The 18,910-nt window shown below is 39.5% G+C and overlaps 1 protein-coding gene across 1 annotated transcript in view; it reads right to left on the reverse strand.

Moving 5' to 3' along the window:
- Positions 1-1,077: 1,077 nt before the first annotated feature.
- Positions 1,078-18,910, reverse strand: part of LOC117302365 (neprilysin-4-like) — a 30,865-nt gene continuing 13,032 nt past the window's right edge. Inside the window, exons 2-21 of the mRNA XM_033786287.1 lie at positions 12,954-13,037; positions 12,400-12,561; positions 12,081-12,161; positions 11,623-11,831; positions 11,354-11,413; positions 10,593-10,718; positions 9,850-9,936; positions 9,304-9,428; positions 8,435-8,657; positions 8,211-8,309; positions 7,461-7,538; positions 6,837-6,940; positions 6,410-6,468; positions 5,361-5,412; positions 4,725-4,792; positions 3,927-4,057; positions 3,350-3,415; positions 2,847-2,945; positions 2,540-2,616; positions 1,078-1,897 (exon numbers count right to left, since the gene is read on the reverse strand). Coding sequence (XP_033642178.1) covers positions 1,798-1,897; positions 2,540-2,616; positions 2,847-2,945; positions 3,350-3,415; positions 3,927-4,057; positions 4,725-4,792; positions 5,361-5,412; positions 6,410-6,468; positions 6,837-6,940; positions 7,461-7,538; positions 8,211-8,309; positions 8,435-8,657; positions 9,304-9,428; positions 9,850-9,936; positions 10,593-10,718; positions 11,354-11,413; positions 11,623-11,831; positions 12,081-12,161; positions 12,400-12,561; positions 12,954-13,037 — 2,090 coding nt within the window. The 3' untranslated portion in view covers positions 1,078-1,797. The remainder of the gene's footprint in view (positions 1,898-2,539; positions 2,617-2,846; positions 2,946-3,349; positions 3,416-3,926; positions 4,058-4,724; positions 4,793-5,360; positions 5,413-6,409; positions 6,469-6,836; positions 6,941-7,460; positions 7,539-8,210; positions 8,310-8,434; positions 8,658-9,303; positions 9,429-9,849; positions 9,937-10,592; positions 10,719-11,353; positions 11,414-11,622; positions 11,832-12,080; positions 12,162-12,399; positions 12,562-12,953; positions 13,038-18,910) is intronic.

Genomic DNA, 18,910 nt, shown 5'->3' on the forward strand with positions numbered 1-18,910 from the left:
AAACGGTTACAAACGCTGTTCAAAGACCAACTCAACTGATCCAAGGCAACGTGTTCCTTTAACAAAACGCCTATTTTACCGATAGTCATAAGTTGCTATCCTTGAATCTTTACCTAGTTTTCTCGAACACTTTAAAAAAGAACTTTGGTCAGAATTTACCAGGGCTTCGGCTCCAGGGGGGCTGACCATTGCCGGGTAAGGTTAACTCGGATTCTGCGCCAATTTGATCTGTTTCTGTGTAATTTTGACACAGATTCCGCGTCAAATTGAACTAGATAATTAAGTCAGGCCTCAACTTAATCCCATAAACACACCATATCTAGTAACATGTTCAACAGTTTTATATACATGACTATGGAACTGCAATCTGAGGTAAGGACTAATTGTTAATGTGTATGTGACATACAAACGTTTCCAAAAGGTTAAAGATACATATTGAAATATAAACTTTATCGTATAAGAAGTGACTTTATAAATGATTTAGCACTCGCATAAACTTTACTAATAGGCATACACTAAATGACATTCAAAGAAAACGGTGAAAGAAAAGCCTCGAACGTATAATACGGTAATGTATGCAACACTGCTGCTATATTATACTAGAAGGCCTATGCTAGTTTTTGAATCGAGATAATGTACATTACTGTTGCTTGTAAAACTATACAGACAGCAGTATAAGCAATGGTTACTCACGAGTACTTAAAATGTTGGTGTTGTAAAGAATTTATATAACGTATTTTGAGTAGGGCGCCCTCGGCTAGTGATCATCATGCGCGAACGCTTTCAAGACACAGGACACTATTGGTCTTCACAGTTGGTGTATCTCAACATATGCATAAAATAACAAACCTGTGAAAATTTGCTCAATCGGTCGTCGAAGTTGCGAGATAATAATGAAAGAAAACAACACCCTTGTCACACGAAGTTGTGTGCTTTCAGATGCTTGATTTCTAGACCTCAAATTCTAAACCTGAGGTCTCGAAATAGAATTCGTGGAGGTTACTTCTTTCTCAAAAACTATACGTCACTTCAGAGGGAGCCGTTTCTTACATGATTTTATACTATCAACCTCTCCCCATTACTCGTAACCAAGTAAGGTTTGTGCTAATAATTGTTTCGAGTATTTACCAATAGTGTCCACTGTCTTTAACAATAGTCATAGTACAATTACCCAAATTTAACATAATACAAGTGACTGAAAACATCGTCTAATATGTTTATGTACATGTCAGTTAGGTACAAATAATAGTTTATAGACGAATTACCAAAATGTCATTACTTTTATATTTTTAAATGTTTACTTAAGTCTTTATCTGCTATTCATTAAAAAAACGAAAGTAATAATTTAAACATTAATGAACAATCATGGACAACAACAAAAGAAAAAAAAACAAAAAAACAGTTAAATAATGAGAACATAAGTTGAGATAAATAAAATCAAAGCCAATAAAATTTGTATATTTTCATCAACACGACTGTGAAACATCGAGTTCCAAAGCGAGGTTAATAAACACTACTCCATGGCTCGCTCATCTTGTTTTGCCTGACTCTAAAAAAAGTCCTGGTCAAACTTAAATTGACCCGGTTCCAGATACCGTGGGGGCCTGGCCCATCTCCGTATCAGATATGAACCGCAATATGTGTCAAAGTTATGCAGAATCGAAGTTAAAATTCCATTCCGAAAATGTGTCAGATTTACTTTACAAGACAGTCTGGTAAAGTAATATGATCAAACCAAGAATGGTTCTTGAAATTGTTTAAATAATCCATGTGTACTTTGTGTGTTTCGATTAGATCTCACCACAGTTTACACGGCTTATCCCGTACCATTGCAGATCCCTTTTTACATTGGTAGGCTTCAGCGAAGTACTCCGAGTTCGACAACGTCCCAACCACCCTGAATTGAAACGAACACAGATATAAATATCAATAGACAAAGTACATTAATTATTACTTTCAATTTGAAGACAGAGATCTAAGATTGATTGTAACTGCAAATTAATCGTAATTGCTAAGTTATGTCACAATACAAATCACTATGGTGAAAATAGAATGGTGAAAATATGTCTTGCGATGAACAGTATTGCTTTGTGAAATAGGCCCTTGGTATTGGCTCTCTTGTGTCCTTTCGGAAGAAACTCAACCATACTTGCTTCGTCCTTCGGGATGGGACATAAAGCCGTTGGTTCCGTGTGTTATATAAATGGATCTCACAATTCCAACAATTTCCAAAAACTGTCTGGAAATAAATGTTTATAAGCACTTTGAGACCCCCCCCCCGTAGATATAGACTTGACTGATATAGATATAGACTGCTTTGTGATGCTCTGCATCCCAACCTGTTCCGCATTCTCGGGACCACATTTTGACGGCGAGCGCGCACTGTACTGTATGCTACGTCAATGTTTGATAGTAAGTTGGAGCGATATGCTTAGGGACCTCTCACACGAGAATGGGACTTGAATCAAGTCTACCGTAGATAAAGCGCTTTACAAAAATTACTTCTTATTCTTCTTCCTATCATTATTATGTAATGTACCTCGATTGTTCAGGCGGATGCGAGTCTGTTGTGATTATGTTCAGCAGTTCTTCTTTGCGGTGGAGGCTACACCATATCTATAATAAATCAAATATACATCCATTTGGTCAGTTAATGTGTCAGTTAAATTGTCTTATATGTCACATACTAACAAGTACAGCAGTTACTGCGATGAACGAAATTGACCCAGAAGTCTTTCAGAGTATACACACAGTGCCAAAGCAGGATGATTGAATCTAAAAGACAATCCACATAACGCACTTAAAAAAAACACAAAAAAAAAACCAGACGACTAAGAGTCATATACCTGAGCAAAATTAAGGTAGAAGAGTTGGTCATGTGTGAGGTCCAGCCCTGGTAGAGTAGCCCCTGGTCCACCGTGTCTCATCTCCCACTTCTTGTATGCCTGCAAAAGGAAACAATCAAAGCAAAAACTGTACTTTAGAATCAAGAGGGTCATAGTTTCACACTTGCCTTAAAACTGTTGTGGCAGAGCGGTCTTGTTCACGGGACCCGACCCCTATTATATGTCAGCAGCTACTAGCGAAGTGTGGGTTCGATACCCGGTCATGACACTTGTACCCATGAGCAAGGTAATTAAATATTATTGCTTGTAAAAAGGTGGGAAGGAAGTGCATTCTGCTATTCCAGCCAGCATCCAGGTATCCGAATGATGTCGGTTATTCGCTACCAGTATCGTATTTTGACAGTGGATCATTTTGAATCTGTATACACTTTCGTTACAAAACTTTCATCTAATCGATTTAAAAATCGATTATATTTTAAGATTATCGATAAAGTGTTACTTACGAGAAATGCCTCTTTGATTCCACCGTTGTCAGCCAATACCTCACCCTGTGTTTTTTTACCGTTTATCTGGAAGAAAGAACATAAATCTAACATGTATAACTATTTTTATGATAGAACCTTCGACTGCCTAATATTTCAAGGCTGTTCAATAAGGAAAAGCAAAGTGTCTTGAAGTAATGCAGTTGGAGCGATTCCGGGTCCGTTTTTTTTTTTTTTTTTGGGGGGGGGGGGGCTGATCCTTTCCGGTTTTTAAGGATATTCTGTCCTCCGGTGATTCTGTCCCCCATCGGGAAATTAAAATGGACTGGAGGAGTATGGTCAAATGAGGGCGCTATCAGAAGATGTTTGTTTACAGTTCACCATATGAGGTTCAGAATCTCCTGCCACAACGGGTAACACAAATTCTATTACTCGGGGTTTTCTGTCAGTTTGGCCTCTTTTCTGGGTCATTTTGACACAGGTGCCCGGGGTACGCTGACCACTTGATCATGTCCCGTGCGACCCGAATCCGTGTAAATTCGGACCCAGACATTTTTCAGAGTGTAGGAATAAATAATTGAAATGGATATTCACTTACATACTTGTCAACTTCAGGAACATAGTAATTTGAATATTGGTCAATGAAACATTCTTTCCGCTCGTTGTAGGCTTGGAGTGATGAATTGGAAAACCATTGGTTTACATTCCCCTCGTCGTCGAAGTGTCTTCCTGCAACGAGTCAAAAACATTTATTCTGTTAGGAAGAAACCTAACCTTATTTCTTCTGTAGGAAGAAACTATAAATAAATACATATAGTAAACTGGCGGGTACAGACATGTGTAAATCTCGTTTGTGTGAGTGTTGGCTCTGAGAAGAGCCGGTTTGGTATCGACGTTTCAAACAGTATACTCTGCTCGTCTTCAGGAGAAGATGAGCATTTATTATGTCTATTTTGTTTACTTTTAAACGTAACAGCTGGCGTTTAACAAAATGAATATGGAAACGAGCAGGAATGCTCAGTTTTAGATGTGCGAGGAAAACCAGAGCAGGGAAAACCCACGCAATCAGGTGTAGGGACAAAAAGCCAAATCCACATGCAAGGCTCCGGTCTGAAGTGGGATTCGAACTGAGGTCCAAGGACTGAGGTGAAAGGCAGGACAGGAGCCACTCAGCAAACCTGACCGGACCCATGAACCAACCTTATAAATAATGATGTTCATTGTTGTATCGGCAACGAAAGGTTAATGGAGTTTGTTTGTTTGTCAGGGTGTTTGTTTGCTTGTTTGTGTGACTAAGAAAGCTCTGCATTTTCTAAGCTCCGCATTTTCCCTCAAAGCCACGTGGAATACATACAGAGTGTGATGACGTCATAACTCTAGAGGTCACTGCCCTTACCTTTGTCGTCGAAACCATGCATGAGCTCGTGTCCAATAACCATACCAATGCCACCGTAGTTCATTGCCCTGCGATGAACAGAAAGTGTCATCTAGTTAAATAAAGAAAGCAAACACTCTGGTCCAACTGTTATGGCTTAATCTGATCGTGCCTTCCCACAACATTGTGCTACCCCTGCAAATTTCCCCAACTGATACCACGTGTCAGTCAAGAGACACACTGAGAACACGTGATTTATCACGTGAACTTTTAGCCAATAATAATAGTCGTATATAGCTCACTTCACCACTAAGATACTTAAGGCGCTTGACGAAACAAACTTTTTAATACGCGTTTGTTTTTTGTTTCTTCTTTTAATTATGAGACAAATTGTAGCACCTTCTAATGGTTTACAAGACTCTGCGGCGCATTCAGCAGCCAGTGCCCCCCACAACTGGGAGAAACCCCCTTCTCTTAGCGATAAGTGTTTGGGTTCCTTGGGGGTGTATTAATGTACGAAACCTGCGGCTTTACGTCCCATCTATTATAATTGACTCAGCATTGAGTTGTAAGTTTGAAAACGTTTCGATTGTTCGTCACAGAAATACGCACCAAAATTAGTCACTATGTTTTTCAATGGTTTGTTTAAATACTTACATAGGGAAAGCGTTCGAGTAGAATGGAGGTTGAAATATACCCGCTGGAAAACCTGTGTCATAGAAAATAAAAAAGGAGCTCCTTTAGAGAAAAAACAAATATTCAACATTTCTAGTTTACTTTAATTAAATTTTACTTATTTTGTTTGTATGATTTCTTATCTTACTTTGGTGGATAAGCAAAGTCAGTACCCTGTCCCCCCATACAGCCACTATCTATGATATCAGTTCGTTGCATCCGACGTCACACTTCGAGGCTAGTGAAATACGTCAGATCTGCCTTAAAGCCCACGTCCAGAATCACTTTCATTTCAAATGGCCTTCATGGTCTTGGAGATTCGCAGTCAAATTCGAGGTGTATACATTTGAAGCCAATAAAGTCTTTATCCTTCAGGGGACCAGTCTATGTTCGTTGCAGTTGTGAGTCCAATATGTCTATACATTGCCGATAGAGGGCACTCTGACCATTATCAATAGACCTTATCGCAAATACCAATGCGCAAGCGCAGACTGTTGAATGAGGTGCATTGTGGGATAGATATGGATCAAATTTGGATACCAGCTAGACCACAATGCACCTAATTCCAAGCTTTACGCGCGCGCCCCAGTATTTGCGAAAAGGTCTATGATCGACATGTCTTTTTTCATCTTGAGGTAAATACAGACCATGTAACTTTCGGTCAAGAAAAGAGTTGTACATGCTAGGGCCTTTTTGGCAGGCACGATACTATACGCTAATCACACATGAGAAATTCGACATTCTGGCGTTATAAATTTCCACCTGAGTACGTGTAAGTGTTATAAAATCAATAGCTGAACATGTTTTGAGACGTGCTCTAGTTCTTCATATTAAAATTTGATACAAATCAGACAGTGCAGTATCCTTATATAACCGTACTGTTGTCTTCCAATGAGCTGTGTTCACATTATGTCTACAGGACGGAAGTCCAGGCTGGGATGTCACAGATTTTAAAATGTGATTAAATTGAACTCATGATCACGATTATTAGTTTTTGAATGATTACGTAACAACTGACGATTTGTACTTACTAATTTCGTTATCCTGTGGGGTGTAATAAGCGTTGACTACAATCGGTGATTTTTTCCATCTGTAAAGAAGAAAGAGGATTCATAAGAGGGCGCTATCAGAAGAAGTTTGTACACAGCTTAGCCGTATAAGGGGCAGAAACACCGTACAGGGGACACAGAATCTCATGCCCCACGGAATTAAGATTTTACAAGCAAATCTTTAGAGATACATCTGCTCTTCGTAGTATGCAGATTAACATTAAAAGTTCAAAAGATACCCATGCGTATCGCGTTATTTTGAACTTGAATACATTTTGTGTTAAGGAAATGTTGAGACAGGTGTGAATTTTTAATTTATTTTATATTTATTTTAGGGGGGGGGGTGGAGGTTGTTTTGTTTAATAGAACAATTATCTTTTATCAACAGTTTCAGAATTGTTTGACTCACGCTCCTCGATGAACTGGTTTTCCATATTTTGCTAAATCCTCAATCGCATCTGACCTCCACATTTCCCGGACGTTTACGAAGTATTCAGTTGGAGATATTGCTATCTGTTGAAAAAAAAGTAGCGTTGTTTGAATGTTAGGAGAATGAACGAGAAACTGTAGATTCGTGGATATAGTGTAGATTCGTGGATATAGTGTAGATTCGTGGATATAGTGTAAATTCGTGGATATAGTGTAGATTCGTGGGTATAGTGTAGATTCGTGGGTATAGTGTAGATTCGTGGATATAGTGTAGATTCGTGGGTACAGTGTAGATTCGTGGGTATAGTGTAGATTCGTGACTATAGTGTAGATTCGTGGGTATAGTGTATAGATTCGTGAATATAGTGTAGATTCGTAGATTCACCGAAGGCGAGTACATTGTAGTCATATAGATGAGTGTGGATTCGTAATTTTTTTTAACGCTTTCATCCATAGAGTGACTTCACAGAAATAGTTTGACCCACCTTGTATGTTTTTTCAGTTTACAAAATAGGTTTACAAAAGATTGTCATGTAGCGTTGCAACATTCAATCAGTTTGACAAAAGGCTATAGTACGTCGTCCTTTTGATATACTGAACTTACCGATTTGTAGGCGTCATTTACAGCCTCTTCGTCCTTCAGGATGTCGCCATAGCCTATCCGCTCCTTAATTTTTGAAGCCTGCACAAATTTGTTTCATAAAAATATAATTAAGAAGTGACATGGATATGGTGGCCCATGGAGGCCCGACCCATTGTTGGGTCTGGCTGACCCGGAAACTGGTTAAACGTTAGACTTGAGTTCCGAGTCTGCGTCAGTTTAACCCAATTCTGGGTCATGTTGACTCAGATTCCGGTCGACACTGACCCTAAAATGAATCAGGTCAACTGGAACCCGGAACCGGGTCTAATTTGACCCGGGAGGCCTTCAGAAAGCACCAACAATGGAAGAGAGGTGATTGTTGACCCGGTGTGGCAGGAGATTCGGTCTCACCCATATTGTGGCGGTTTTTTTTCCAGGACAAACGTGTGCAGATAATAATTTACCCACAATCTTCCTGGAAACACAAAAACACGCCACGCATCGGGTCGACCCAGGGAAGCTAAACGAACGCACCCATTGCAAGCTGTGCACAAACTATTTCTGCCTGGCGCCCTCCTTTGAATCCTACAGTCCATGTTAATTTCCCATTGGGGGACCGAATCTTCGGCGGACAGAATTCCCTGGGAGACCGGTACGTTAATCCGGAGGTAGTTGGTTCGAGTCCCGTTCTGGTCAATTTGTCTTTGTTCAACCCAAAATCATGTAATATATAAGGAATGATAGACTTTTTTTTAATTGAATGTTACCCACTTTTCTGAGAGCGAGTTCCTTGGTTTGTTCGTCCATCCATGACACATCTTTAATGGTTTCAATCAGTGTTGCTCGGATATCTGCAACCATTTCTTGAGCCTGTATTGGACATTTCCAAAATGATATTCATGAAAAAAGGAGTAACACAAAAGAACAAGACAATTCTCCAGCACCCCACTTTAAGGGAGAACATTGAGCAACCCGAATTGGAAAAATAGACTTGCCGTTGATCTGCTCCTCTCGTCAAAATGTTTCCTGACGAACAGCGCCCCCACCGCCATACCGAAAAGGCTGTTGGTGTTCTCGAAGCAGACCTTCCAGCGGGTACGCTCTCTCTTATTGCCCTTCGTAATCCAAAGGAATTGCTGTCTGATTTCCCGTAGTTCTGAACCAAGGTATTCATTCATGTAGTCCACAACTCGCCACATGAGGTAGTTGGCCACTGTCCTGTTGTAAAACAGAAACATCTTCATCTCAATGAATAATAACACTTTTAAATCTTCAGGGTCACAAAATGACCTGCATTCCGGATTCCGGGGTGCCTGATCCACTTCTGGGTCAGTTGACTACGGAATCTGGGTCAACTGGGAACTTGACCCGGATTCGGCGTCAATTTGACCCATTTCTGTGTAATTTTGACATATATTCCAGGTCTATGCTAACCCAGAAATGGGTCAGACCTTATCGGGTAGGGTTTTGAGTGTAAGGAGTAGTACTTTATAACTGACCCAGTTTTGTTCATGTCCACAACACGCCCTTTGAGTTAGTTAGTTGTTGACACGTTATAAAACCAGTCAAAGGATTACCATTTTTTCAAGCCACAATGTCCCGGTGTTTTAATCCGAAACCACGCATCTGTTTGACCCGAAAGTGGGTCATACTGCCCGCAGTATCTGACCCCTGAGGACGCTGGTCCAGATCACAGTTCTGATCCGGCATTTTGGGGGAGTTTACATCTCGAAAACCCCCTTAATTTCCAAAATCGCTGGGTGATTTTTAAGCACAGTCGATCCCCCCCCCCCTACTCACACCAACCCTTGCCACGACAACCCTATCTGTGTATTCCCGTCTTCTTTTGCTAAATCAATGATACCTTTTGGGGGTTTCGTGTATAAATGACGCCATTCTTCCAAAGTAGTGAGGAGAAAAGTTGAGCAATTCTTCTTCGGGTAGAAATCCCTCTTTGTGGACCAACTGGAAGTACCTCAGCCAATCTATCTGTACATGGTGGGAATTGTTTAGCATTTTCAAATGTATTTTTAATTTGGCAAGTTGTTTGACTTCTGAATATGTAAACTGTGTTTTAAGACTGTACATAGATCGCCCCTTTCATTGCATTGATAAAATCATTGTCTTGCGCACAATTTGGTGTGACTATTTTTGATTTCTATGTCCTCTTATTTTGTTTTACGCCAGATTCGGGTTAAAGTTCCCTGACAATAACCCAATCTTCCCTCGTTCTGATGAATTCATTCGACAACCTCCCTGATTAATGGAATATTGTATGTGTTGAATGCTAAAAACACCTCCCTGATTGCTGCACAAGGTCCCCCTGACTGCGAGATGCAAATGTTGGCATTTTTATTTTTTGCAAATATTATATGAGATGGCGTTTTAAAAGATAAACTGTTCAACAAACCTGAGGCATTTCGTCTTTTAATTTCTTCACTGTGTACCGGTTGTTAAATTTGGTGACGTCACGTCGCATTTCAATCGAAGCTGTAAACTAAAAATAAAAGTCAATATATCTTGAGTCTTTGCAGCTCATTATGTAAAAGTAAAACAGGATTTGTAAAAGTGATGTTTGAAGCTTTGTATGGTGTCAGAAATAAGAAGTTAATTTAACGTGTGGTTACAACCGTGTGAAAATCTCTTTTGAGAGGAGTGTTGGCTCTGAAAGAAGCCGGTGTGATGTGCATGTGCATTAGGTGCATTGTGGTCTAGCTGGTATCCAAATTTGATCCATATATATCACACAATGCACCTCATTCAACAGTCTGCGCTTGCGCATTGGTATTTGCGATAAGGTCTATGGTCTCGACGTTTCGAATAGTACTCTGCTCGTCGTCATCTAAATTTTGAGTTTATTGACTGAAACCTCAAGAGAAAGGCAAATACTATAGCATATATTTCCAAGGGAGACTTCGGAACGCTGGGTAGCAGCAGACTTACAAAGATAAATGTCCATTGTTTACGTAGTTCTGAGCATGCGCACATTTTCAAGAACAATGGATTGACATGATAATTCTGCTGCCTCCTAGCTAGCGTCTTATAATGTCTCGAATTGGCTGCGGTTGAGTCGGGCTATGGTCAGTGAAAGTGGGCTCGGTTTTTATAACAGTGGGTTTTACGTGGAAGATGTGAGCGACTTGGGTTACTTACGTTTGCCAGTACTCGTTCGAACTCTAGGGCGTCATTCATCTGCCTCTTTGCCTCTTCTCTGTCGTGATCTGGCCGGAGTGCTGTGGCCATGTCTACCATGTACGTCTGGTATGCGTTGAAATGGGTCTGGATTGTGAAGAAAAATAGTTAACAGAAGTAAGTCCTGAACCCATCCTACAAGTTTCCTTTTATGTGTTGATGTTTGTGAAATTAACTCTTTGTTGTTTCGATCCAGTCGAAGAGCTTCGAGCATCCGAAACATTTCTAACACTGCTCAACCAGACTTTCGGAATATATAAGTACATGTGCGGTGGAGGAAAGTCATACTGGTAAAAAATGTGTAATGCATTTTTGTGCTTCAGCCGTCATCATGGCATTTTCTGTGAAGAGTCTAAAAAAAAACATGACCTTTACAATCGTTCAATCAACTTCATCCGAAAAAGGGCAAGCTATGACAGGTGTGTGATTAATCAGGATTGTTCTTGTTTTCTTGGTTTTATTGAAACCTTCTCAAGTTTTCCAGAAAGATGTAATATAGAGCAGTCACAAAAGGGAGAATGAAATCGTCAACCTTGTAACCAAATCTGCAAATTTGTCTGTCTGGTGATTCACAGAGTATGTAAACCTCGTTGTGAAATCTGAGAGGTTCTGTGTCTATGGACGAGGAGAAACCTTTCCAACAAGCCATTTTCAGGAGTTAATCTTAATGGAAAACCTGTTCTTTCTTTATCAATGCGCTTGGGTTTACCATGGTAACATACCTTGTCTGTTTCATCCAGGTAAAATGTCCTCTCTTCGAGTCCGAGCATCGGCTGGTCAATCTGAGAGTAAAACAAGAAACCATTTCGACTATGAGGATAGGTCTTTCAGACAAAGTTTGTGAATAGTGCACGTCCTGGTCCAGACACACGATCTGTAGGCGTTTCAAATTAACCCCCTTGATGAGTCTCATTGTCACTTCATTTTGACATTATTTCGTATGTTAAAAGGGGATTTTATTAAGTGATTGAAAAACTTCAGCTGCACTTACCATCATTATATTCATGTCGGAATTGGTGATGTCCTGAATGATTTTATGCGCGAAAAGGAAATTATAGTCGAGCTCCAGTCGATTCTTGGAGAGGACTTCGACTAGATCCCAGGAGTCCTCGTCCCAGCTCTCACCAGCAATTACGGGCCAACCACCAAGAACATCGAGCAAGTCGAGCAGGGGCTGAGCACCGAACTCATCGAGGAGAACTACAATGGGATGAAGGGTCATTCAAACTCATCATTCTTTGAACTGTATAAACAAAGTTCTAAAAACTTGAAGATGTTTTCAGATAGTGGCTTGACGAAAGGTTAGTGGTGTCGTGCATCACAAATATGAATATTAGTACAGGTAAGTATAAGAGTTTCACAGGTGGGTTTCGTTTCGCTCGTGCTGAGTAAGGTTCGAGCATGTCCCACGTTTGGGATTGAATTGAATTAAACCTGCTATTACAATACCTTCGTTTATGCATGATGCGTAAAAATCTTTGGCTTTCGACACAGCCTCAGAGTCGTTCGTCGTCTTCTCTTTAAGCAGTCCTAAAACAAAGCAAAATTATAATAACACAGTTTGAGATATTATTTGATTATTTCCTTTCCAGATTTCTGTCTTATTTATGCCTTTTGCACTAAAACAACGCCCTCTCATGGCTATGCTTTGGGCGAATTATCTAACTTTGATAAGACCATTCTGTTCGGGGACATTCGGCTAAATTGTTGTTTTGTTTGGGATTTTTTAGTTGTTTTTTTTCCCTTGGAGGGGGTTTATTTTCGTCACCTCGACTCATGTCCATGAGTTGGTTGAAAAGCTCTTCGAAGACCGTGTATTTGGCGTCCTCATCAGGGATGAAGTTTGCCTGTGTCCATCCGCCGCAAGCATACTGGTAGAAATCCTCACACGGGTCTGCTTCCATGTCCATATTGCGTAATATACCTCCAGCTGATGAAGTCAAGTATATATGAATAAACAGATGAATTGAAAAAATAAGTTGGAAAACCGAACTCAAGGTCTTGGCCCAACTTCATAAAGATGTTTAGGAGAAAAATTCCTTGGCTAAGCAAGTAATGAGTGGTGTACTAATCACAGCAATGGCATATGTACTGTATCTACTGCTTGTAACCTGTTTTTGCTAAGCAAGAGTTGTCTGTACGTAGAAAGTTGTTGAGCGTACAGGTTTTATGAAATATAGTCCTGGTGTTTCGGATCAGCAGAGTGTGGGTTCCTGTCCAGATCATGGCGATTGTTTCATTGAGGAAGATAACATGATTGTTTTGTCCTTCAACTGCCGTATAACCAGGGATCACACCCAAATTTTCGACATGAATTCTTACCTGATATGACACACTCGGGCGTTGTGCAGATGCCTTCCGTGCTCAGCCTAGAACTTGTACCTCCGCCAGCCATTGAGGAAGATGCTGATGAACAGATGAAACAAAATTCACATTTTTAGTCAGATATACTTGTACATTGGCTGGCCTCAATAAGTCATCATGGCCGCAAAATGTCACATTGATAATATTATAATAACTTAATGAACTTTGCGGATTCAGTCATTCATTGACAGGTTGCAGGCCACAGTTTCAAGTTCATTGCATGAACGTCCAGGAAAACGTTAACCCGTAGTGTACCCCGATCGGACCATTTTAATGCCATCTTTTATACTTTCTTTCAGAGGCAAAATCTATCGCCACAGAAATTATTACTTGAAAAATAAAAAATAAATATCCGGCGTAAATGTCCGTCTCATGAGACATAGAGGGTTAGAAATCTTTGGCACTTCATGAGCGCGAAGAAGAAAAAACCGGCAGACATTAGGTAACATTTCCGGGTGGGGATATAATGTACGAAGAACGTCCATCCTTCGATCATTGGTTATCATTTCCGGTTAAAGGCAGTGGACACTATTGGGTTGGTATTTACTCAAAATAATTATCAGCATAACACCTCTATTGGTAACGAGTAATGGGGAGAGGTTGATAGTATAAAACACTGTGAGAAACGGCTCCCTCTGAAGTGACGTAGTTTTCGAGAAAAAAGTAATTTTCCACGAGTTTGTTTTCCAGACCTGAAGTTCTCGAAATAAAGCATCTGAATGCACACAACTTCGTGTGACAAGGGTGTTTTTTTCTTTCATAGGTACCTCGCAACTCCGACGACCAATTGAGCTCAAATTTTTACAGGTTTGTTATTTTATGCATATGTTGAGATACACCAAGTGAGCAGACTGGTCTTTGACAGTAACCAATAGTGTCCAATGTCTTTGAACTTATACTTGAATGTCTCTTTTAGTTTGGTTTACCTTAGCGCAGTTGGAAGTTAGGACAGACGGATATCGCACTATTATACACTAATACACGGTACCACGTGCTGGGATGTAAATATCATGATGTGCTATTCTTGGATGTAGTAGACTAGATATAGATCCACAACATACCCAAGATGTTATTCTATTTGCCATGTAGCGATGTAAAAATAACATGCAACTATAAACAAGAGCAGCGGTTGAATTCAACACTACTACACTGCATGATGATGTATCGGGGAAGTGAAATCCAGGTTTACATTCTATCATGTACTAAATTAAAAAGGCAGTGAGTTTGATTTGGGACATTGGATATATTTTTGCAGCGAACGTCTACTTTGTATTTTTCTAATAACACATTGGACATTCATACAGGTTTGTACTGCGATTGTCTACTTTCTATTTTAATTTTGGACATTGGACAGTACATTCAAATGTGTTTGTGCAGCGGATGTCTACTTTGCTATTTTTAAATGTTAAATTGAACATTAACATGTGTTTGTGCAGCCAATGTCTACTCTGCTATTTTTAAATGTTAAATTGAACAGTAACATGTGTTTGTGCAGCCAATGTGTACTTTATTATTGCGATATTGGACATTGGACATTCAAATGTGTGTGCAGCGAATGTCTACTTTGCTATTTTGTTATTTGAAAATGGACATTCATATGTGTTTGTGCAGCCAATATATACTTTATTATTCCGATATTGGAATATGGTCATTCACATGTGTTAGTGCAGACAATGTATACTTGCTATTAAATTGATGTTTCTCCACGTGTGGTAAAGCGAATTATGTTTTTAAAACCGGCGGCGTGTCTCAAAAATCTAAAGATTGTTGTATTTCACTCTGGGAAATTGTCTTTTGCAAGGAACGACACCGGCAACTTTGGAATGTGGCTATAAAGGTATTAGGATACACGCTGTGATTACCAAAAATACAGAACAAGGTGGGAGTCTCCATAACATGTTTGCTTTGATTGCACCAATACACCTGTTGGCTTCACTGCTTGGGGTACAGCATGTCTCGTTAACATTAAAGGCAGTGGACACTATTGGTAATAACTCAAAATAATTTTCATCATAAAACCTTTCTTGATTACGAGTAATGGGGAGAGATTGATAGTATAAAACATTGTGAGAAACGGCTCCGTCTGAAGTGACGTAGTTTTCGAGAAAGAAGTAATTTTCCATAAATTTGATTTCAAGACCTCAAGTTTAGAATTTGAGGTCTCGAAATCAAGCGTCAGAAAGCACACAACTTCGTGGGTGTTTTTTTCTTTCATTGTTATCTCGCAACTTTGATGACCGATTGAGCTAACATTTTCACAGGTTAATTAGTTTATGCATATGTTAAGATACACTAACTGTGAAGGCTAGTCTTTGACAATTACCAATAGTGTCCACTGTCTTTAAGGCATTGTGAAAAGAAGGGGGCGGGGAAATGGTTTCAGTTCAGATCTTCTGGAACACATCCATTAACACCATGAAGGTTGCGGCGATCTATAAAGAAGTCTCGATGTGGAACATTCAATACCAAATTAAAGATGTTATGACGGGGTGTCATTTTAGTTTCCGTTTAAAGGGACTCAGTTGAATCTTTTAAATCAGCAAGTAAGTGACATGATTGGTTTTCAGTAATACAAAATATCATCCAAACATTGGAATGAAAATATGAATATGAGTTTTAAAGGGTTACAAGTATACTGGTTATATTGATATTAGAAACTATCAGGTAGTGTTAATTGCTTACGTATAGTTCTGAGCATACGCACGTTATCAATAACAGTAGATTTATCAGTCTGCTGCCACCTATAGCGTCCCAAAAGTCTATTTAGTAATGGTGCTGGTATTAGTTTATTCCAGTTCCACTCTTGGCACTCGGCTTATCTACTAAAATGCTACAATATAAAACGACTTTAATCAAAAAGATACTTGTAATATACCGAAACTACGTTAAAACCATCTTCTTTCCAAATCGGACGCGTCCCACTGTTCCTGTGTGTCTCAATATCATACTATTTTGATGCATATGCATTCACTGCATCCATCTCAGTTTCACTTATCCGGTCATTCCTCAGAAGTTCACTAAAGAAAACACTCCCCCTCTGGGGACCGAGAGCCTTTCTTCCTATTCCACTAGAAAAGTAGCCACAAGTCCCATAGTGCTCGACTAAGGGCGGTTATTATCAGGGAAAAGATGGAGTTTAATGGTCCCTTGAAATTATGATTTTGCAATCGGTTGGCAGATGTCTATGCTCCTGGCAAACGAGTATAAACAAAATATAAACTCTCTTAAGACATTCAATTATGACTTCAAAGTGTGTTTATTGATGATGGACCACTAGAGTGTTGGCAAAGAGTGAATTAAATCTAAGAGTACCGGTAAATCTTCGCTTAGAATCAGATTCTCAAAGGAAAGGTGAATGAATGCATGCAATTCCCTGAAGATACGCCACATGTGAATCCTGATATCTTAAAGAAAGTATATCCAGTTTACGATGTATACAAAGTGCACAAGAAAAGTAATACAGGCTATAGTGCATTACCATATTATTTTACGGGAGAATAATATGGGCTATTTTTGAACGTATATATACTATAGAATTAGATAAGGATAAAGCACATCATTGTTTAATTCTTAGACTGAAAGCTTATTGGTTATATAACTCAATCAATTCAATTAAATTCAGTTCAATTTGTATTGGTCCTACCATGGAGGAAATTCTGTATGCATACATGTACATGCAATACAGGAAAAGACTAATAACACACAATCATAAATAAACTATTGGAATAAACTAATGAAGTTTAAACTAGAACAATTTCGTCTACGAAATTATTTCCTTCTAAAACGAATATTCGAGAAAAGTGTATATCTGGAATTGTTTTCAAAAGCAACAGCTGAGTCAACCAACTCATTCAGAACAATGTGTATACCTGCTGAAAATTGTGCACGATTTTTCACTTTATTTTTCTCATGACTCTGACATTTGATTAAAGGGTCTATGTACTTTTTGTAGGAAAAAACACAATGTCAACAGATTTACATTAAACTTACACAGTTTGAAGATAATGATGGTAGAAAGATTGCCTGAAAGTATTACTTGCTGAGATGCTGTAGTTTTTGAGAAATGAGTAAAACAATGTCACAAAAAATTCGTCTCAGTGACCATGAGACGAAAATTGTTTTAGCATATAAAAACGTATTTTCATTGCATTGTTTTACTCATTTCTCAAAAACTAAGTACCTCAGCAACTAATACTTTCAGATACGCTTTCTACTATCATTATGTGTTTTGTGTTACAAAAGTACCCAAATCCTTAAGCCAAACATGAAAGCTGTCTGCGACTATTTTGTCAGCTCTACCAATCCTGTATAATACCTTTAATACTTAACCCATCTCTGAGGCAAGTTTCCTGACCATCGTTGACCCTATTTTTACACCTGTTTCACGAACCAGCCCAATGTTGCGTACTGGCTTCTGAAAGGGGGAAAAGCATGTTCCCAGGGGTTGGGTCTGGCACCCAAGATCCGATCGCAAAATTAGATTAACGGCTCTCTATTGATTCAACGCGCCATGGGGCAATTGAATGAATAGGCTACCGCTGGGTCTCCAGTCCAAAGCCAAATCTGGTACCATTCATTGCTGACGCAGTCATTTTTTTCAACCCGCAAACTTCAAGATTTAAAGATATTACCAACTTTAAAGGAGTGGTATAGCCAAATATGTTCTGGAGAAAAGCAGTACATGGGTGTCCAGAAACTTGTGTAGGCCTATTTATTCATACTTTCTTGTTGTACTGCACCTATTAGCAAATCCCATTCTGTAAAATAATAATTCTGAAAAACTGTACGATTTGTCAGGAGGCAAGAGCTAATATGAAGAACATCTTTTTTTGTATTGTTATTCTATTGCACTTAAAGTAAAGACATATAAATCACTATTTACTCTCTGAATATACATAAGCGGTTTATCTCGCTGAAGCTTATGTTTGTACTCGAAAATTCGCGAGACACTGCGAGAATTTACTGAGGGCTATAGACGCACCACTTAAGGTGATTGATTCAGACTTTGTCCAAACTGACCACTCGTTGACAAATTAGACAATTATACTTGCTATTAATGGCCACTGACCGTAGCTATCTACCGAGGCCAGATGTCTCATTAGACCGACTTCGGCCGTCGGTCATTTCAGGAGCAGTAGACTCTCGGTGGCCATTTTGTTTACGCACGACTGCCCGACGTCTGCTCAATGAACGAAGACGGCTGTTTTGTTGGTCCAACTGGTGTTAAAAGTGGGCAGATAAAGCACACGGATCAACCCAGCTAGAGGGATGTATATCCTCAAGGCGCGGCAATCGTATGCAAAAGAGCAGCACAGCGAAACCAACAAAACAACACCAATTATTAAACCGTGACCTTTATAAATTGACTTGTCTTGATGTGGTGTTTAATCCACATAGTGTTTGACGACCGTACATTATGTCCACATAGTGTTTGACGACCGTACATTATGTGGACCTCTTTTATTTCCAGTTTCACACTTTGTTAGTGTTAAAACCCACACTGCTTGCTTTCAAAAGCAAAGTTGCCCAAATGTTTACTGCAAAGGACATTTAAACCAGGTCACCCAAGCAGTTCGGTTTCCTCCAAATATTGCAACATGGCTGCCACTTATTGCAGGCGAGACACACGTCCTGTCAACACAAACGCAGCTGAGCTTACCGAATCCACAACCTTCTACCCAACTTGTACAATCGTTAAATCCGCAATGTATAGCCCCGGGCGTGATCATGGACGTCTACAGGTGAGCCACGTTCCAAGAAGACAAGCCAAGGGTTTGAGGAGGACCATGGACCCCGCAAGCTATGATGTGATCGATTGGAGTATTAGGAGGCAGTGGATAGTATTTGTGTTCATGCAAATGGACTTGTACATACATTTTCTTTTCTTTTATACAACTTGAGATGATCAGAAACCG

Source organism: Asterias rubens, chromosome 18 (assembly GCF_902459465.1).
Source record: "Asterias rubens chromosome 18, eAstRub1.3, whole genome shotgun sequence".
Lineage (NCBI taxonomy): Eukaryota > Metazoa > Echinodermata > Asteroidea > Forcipulatida > Asteriidae > Asterias > Asterias rubens.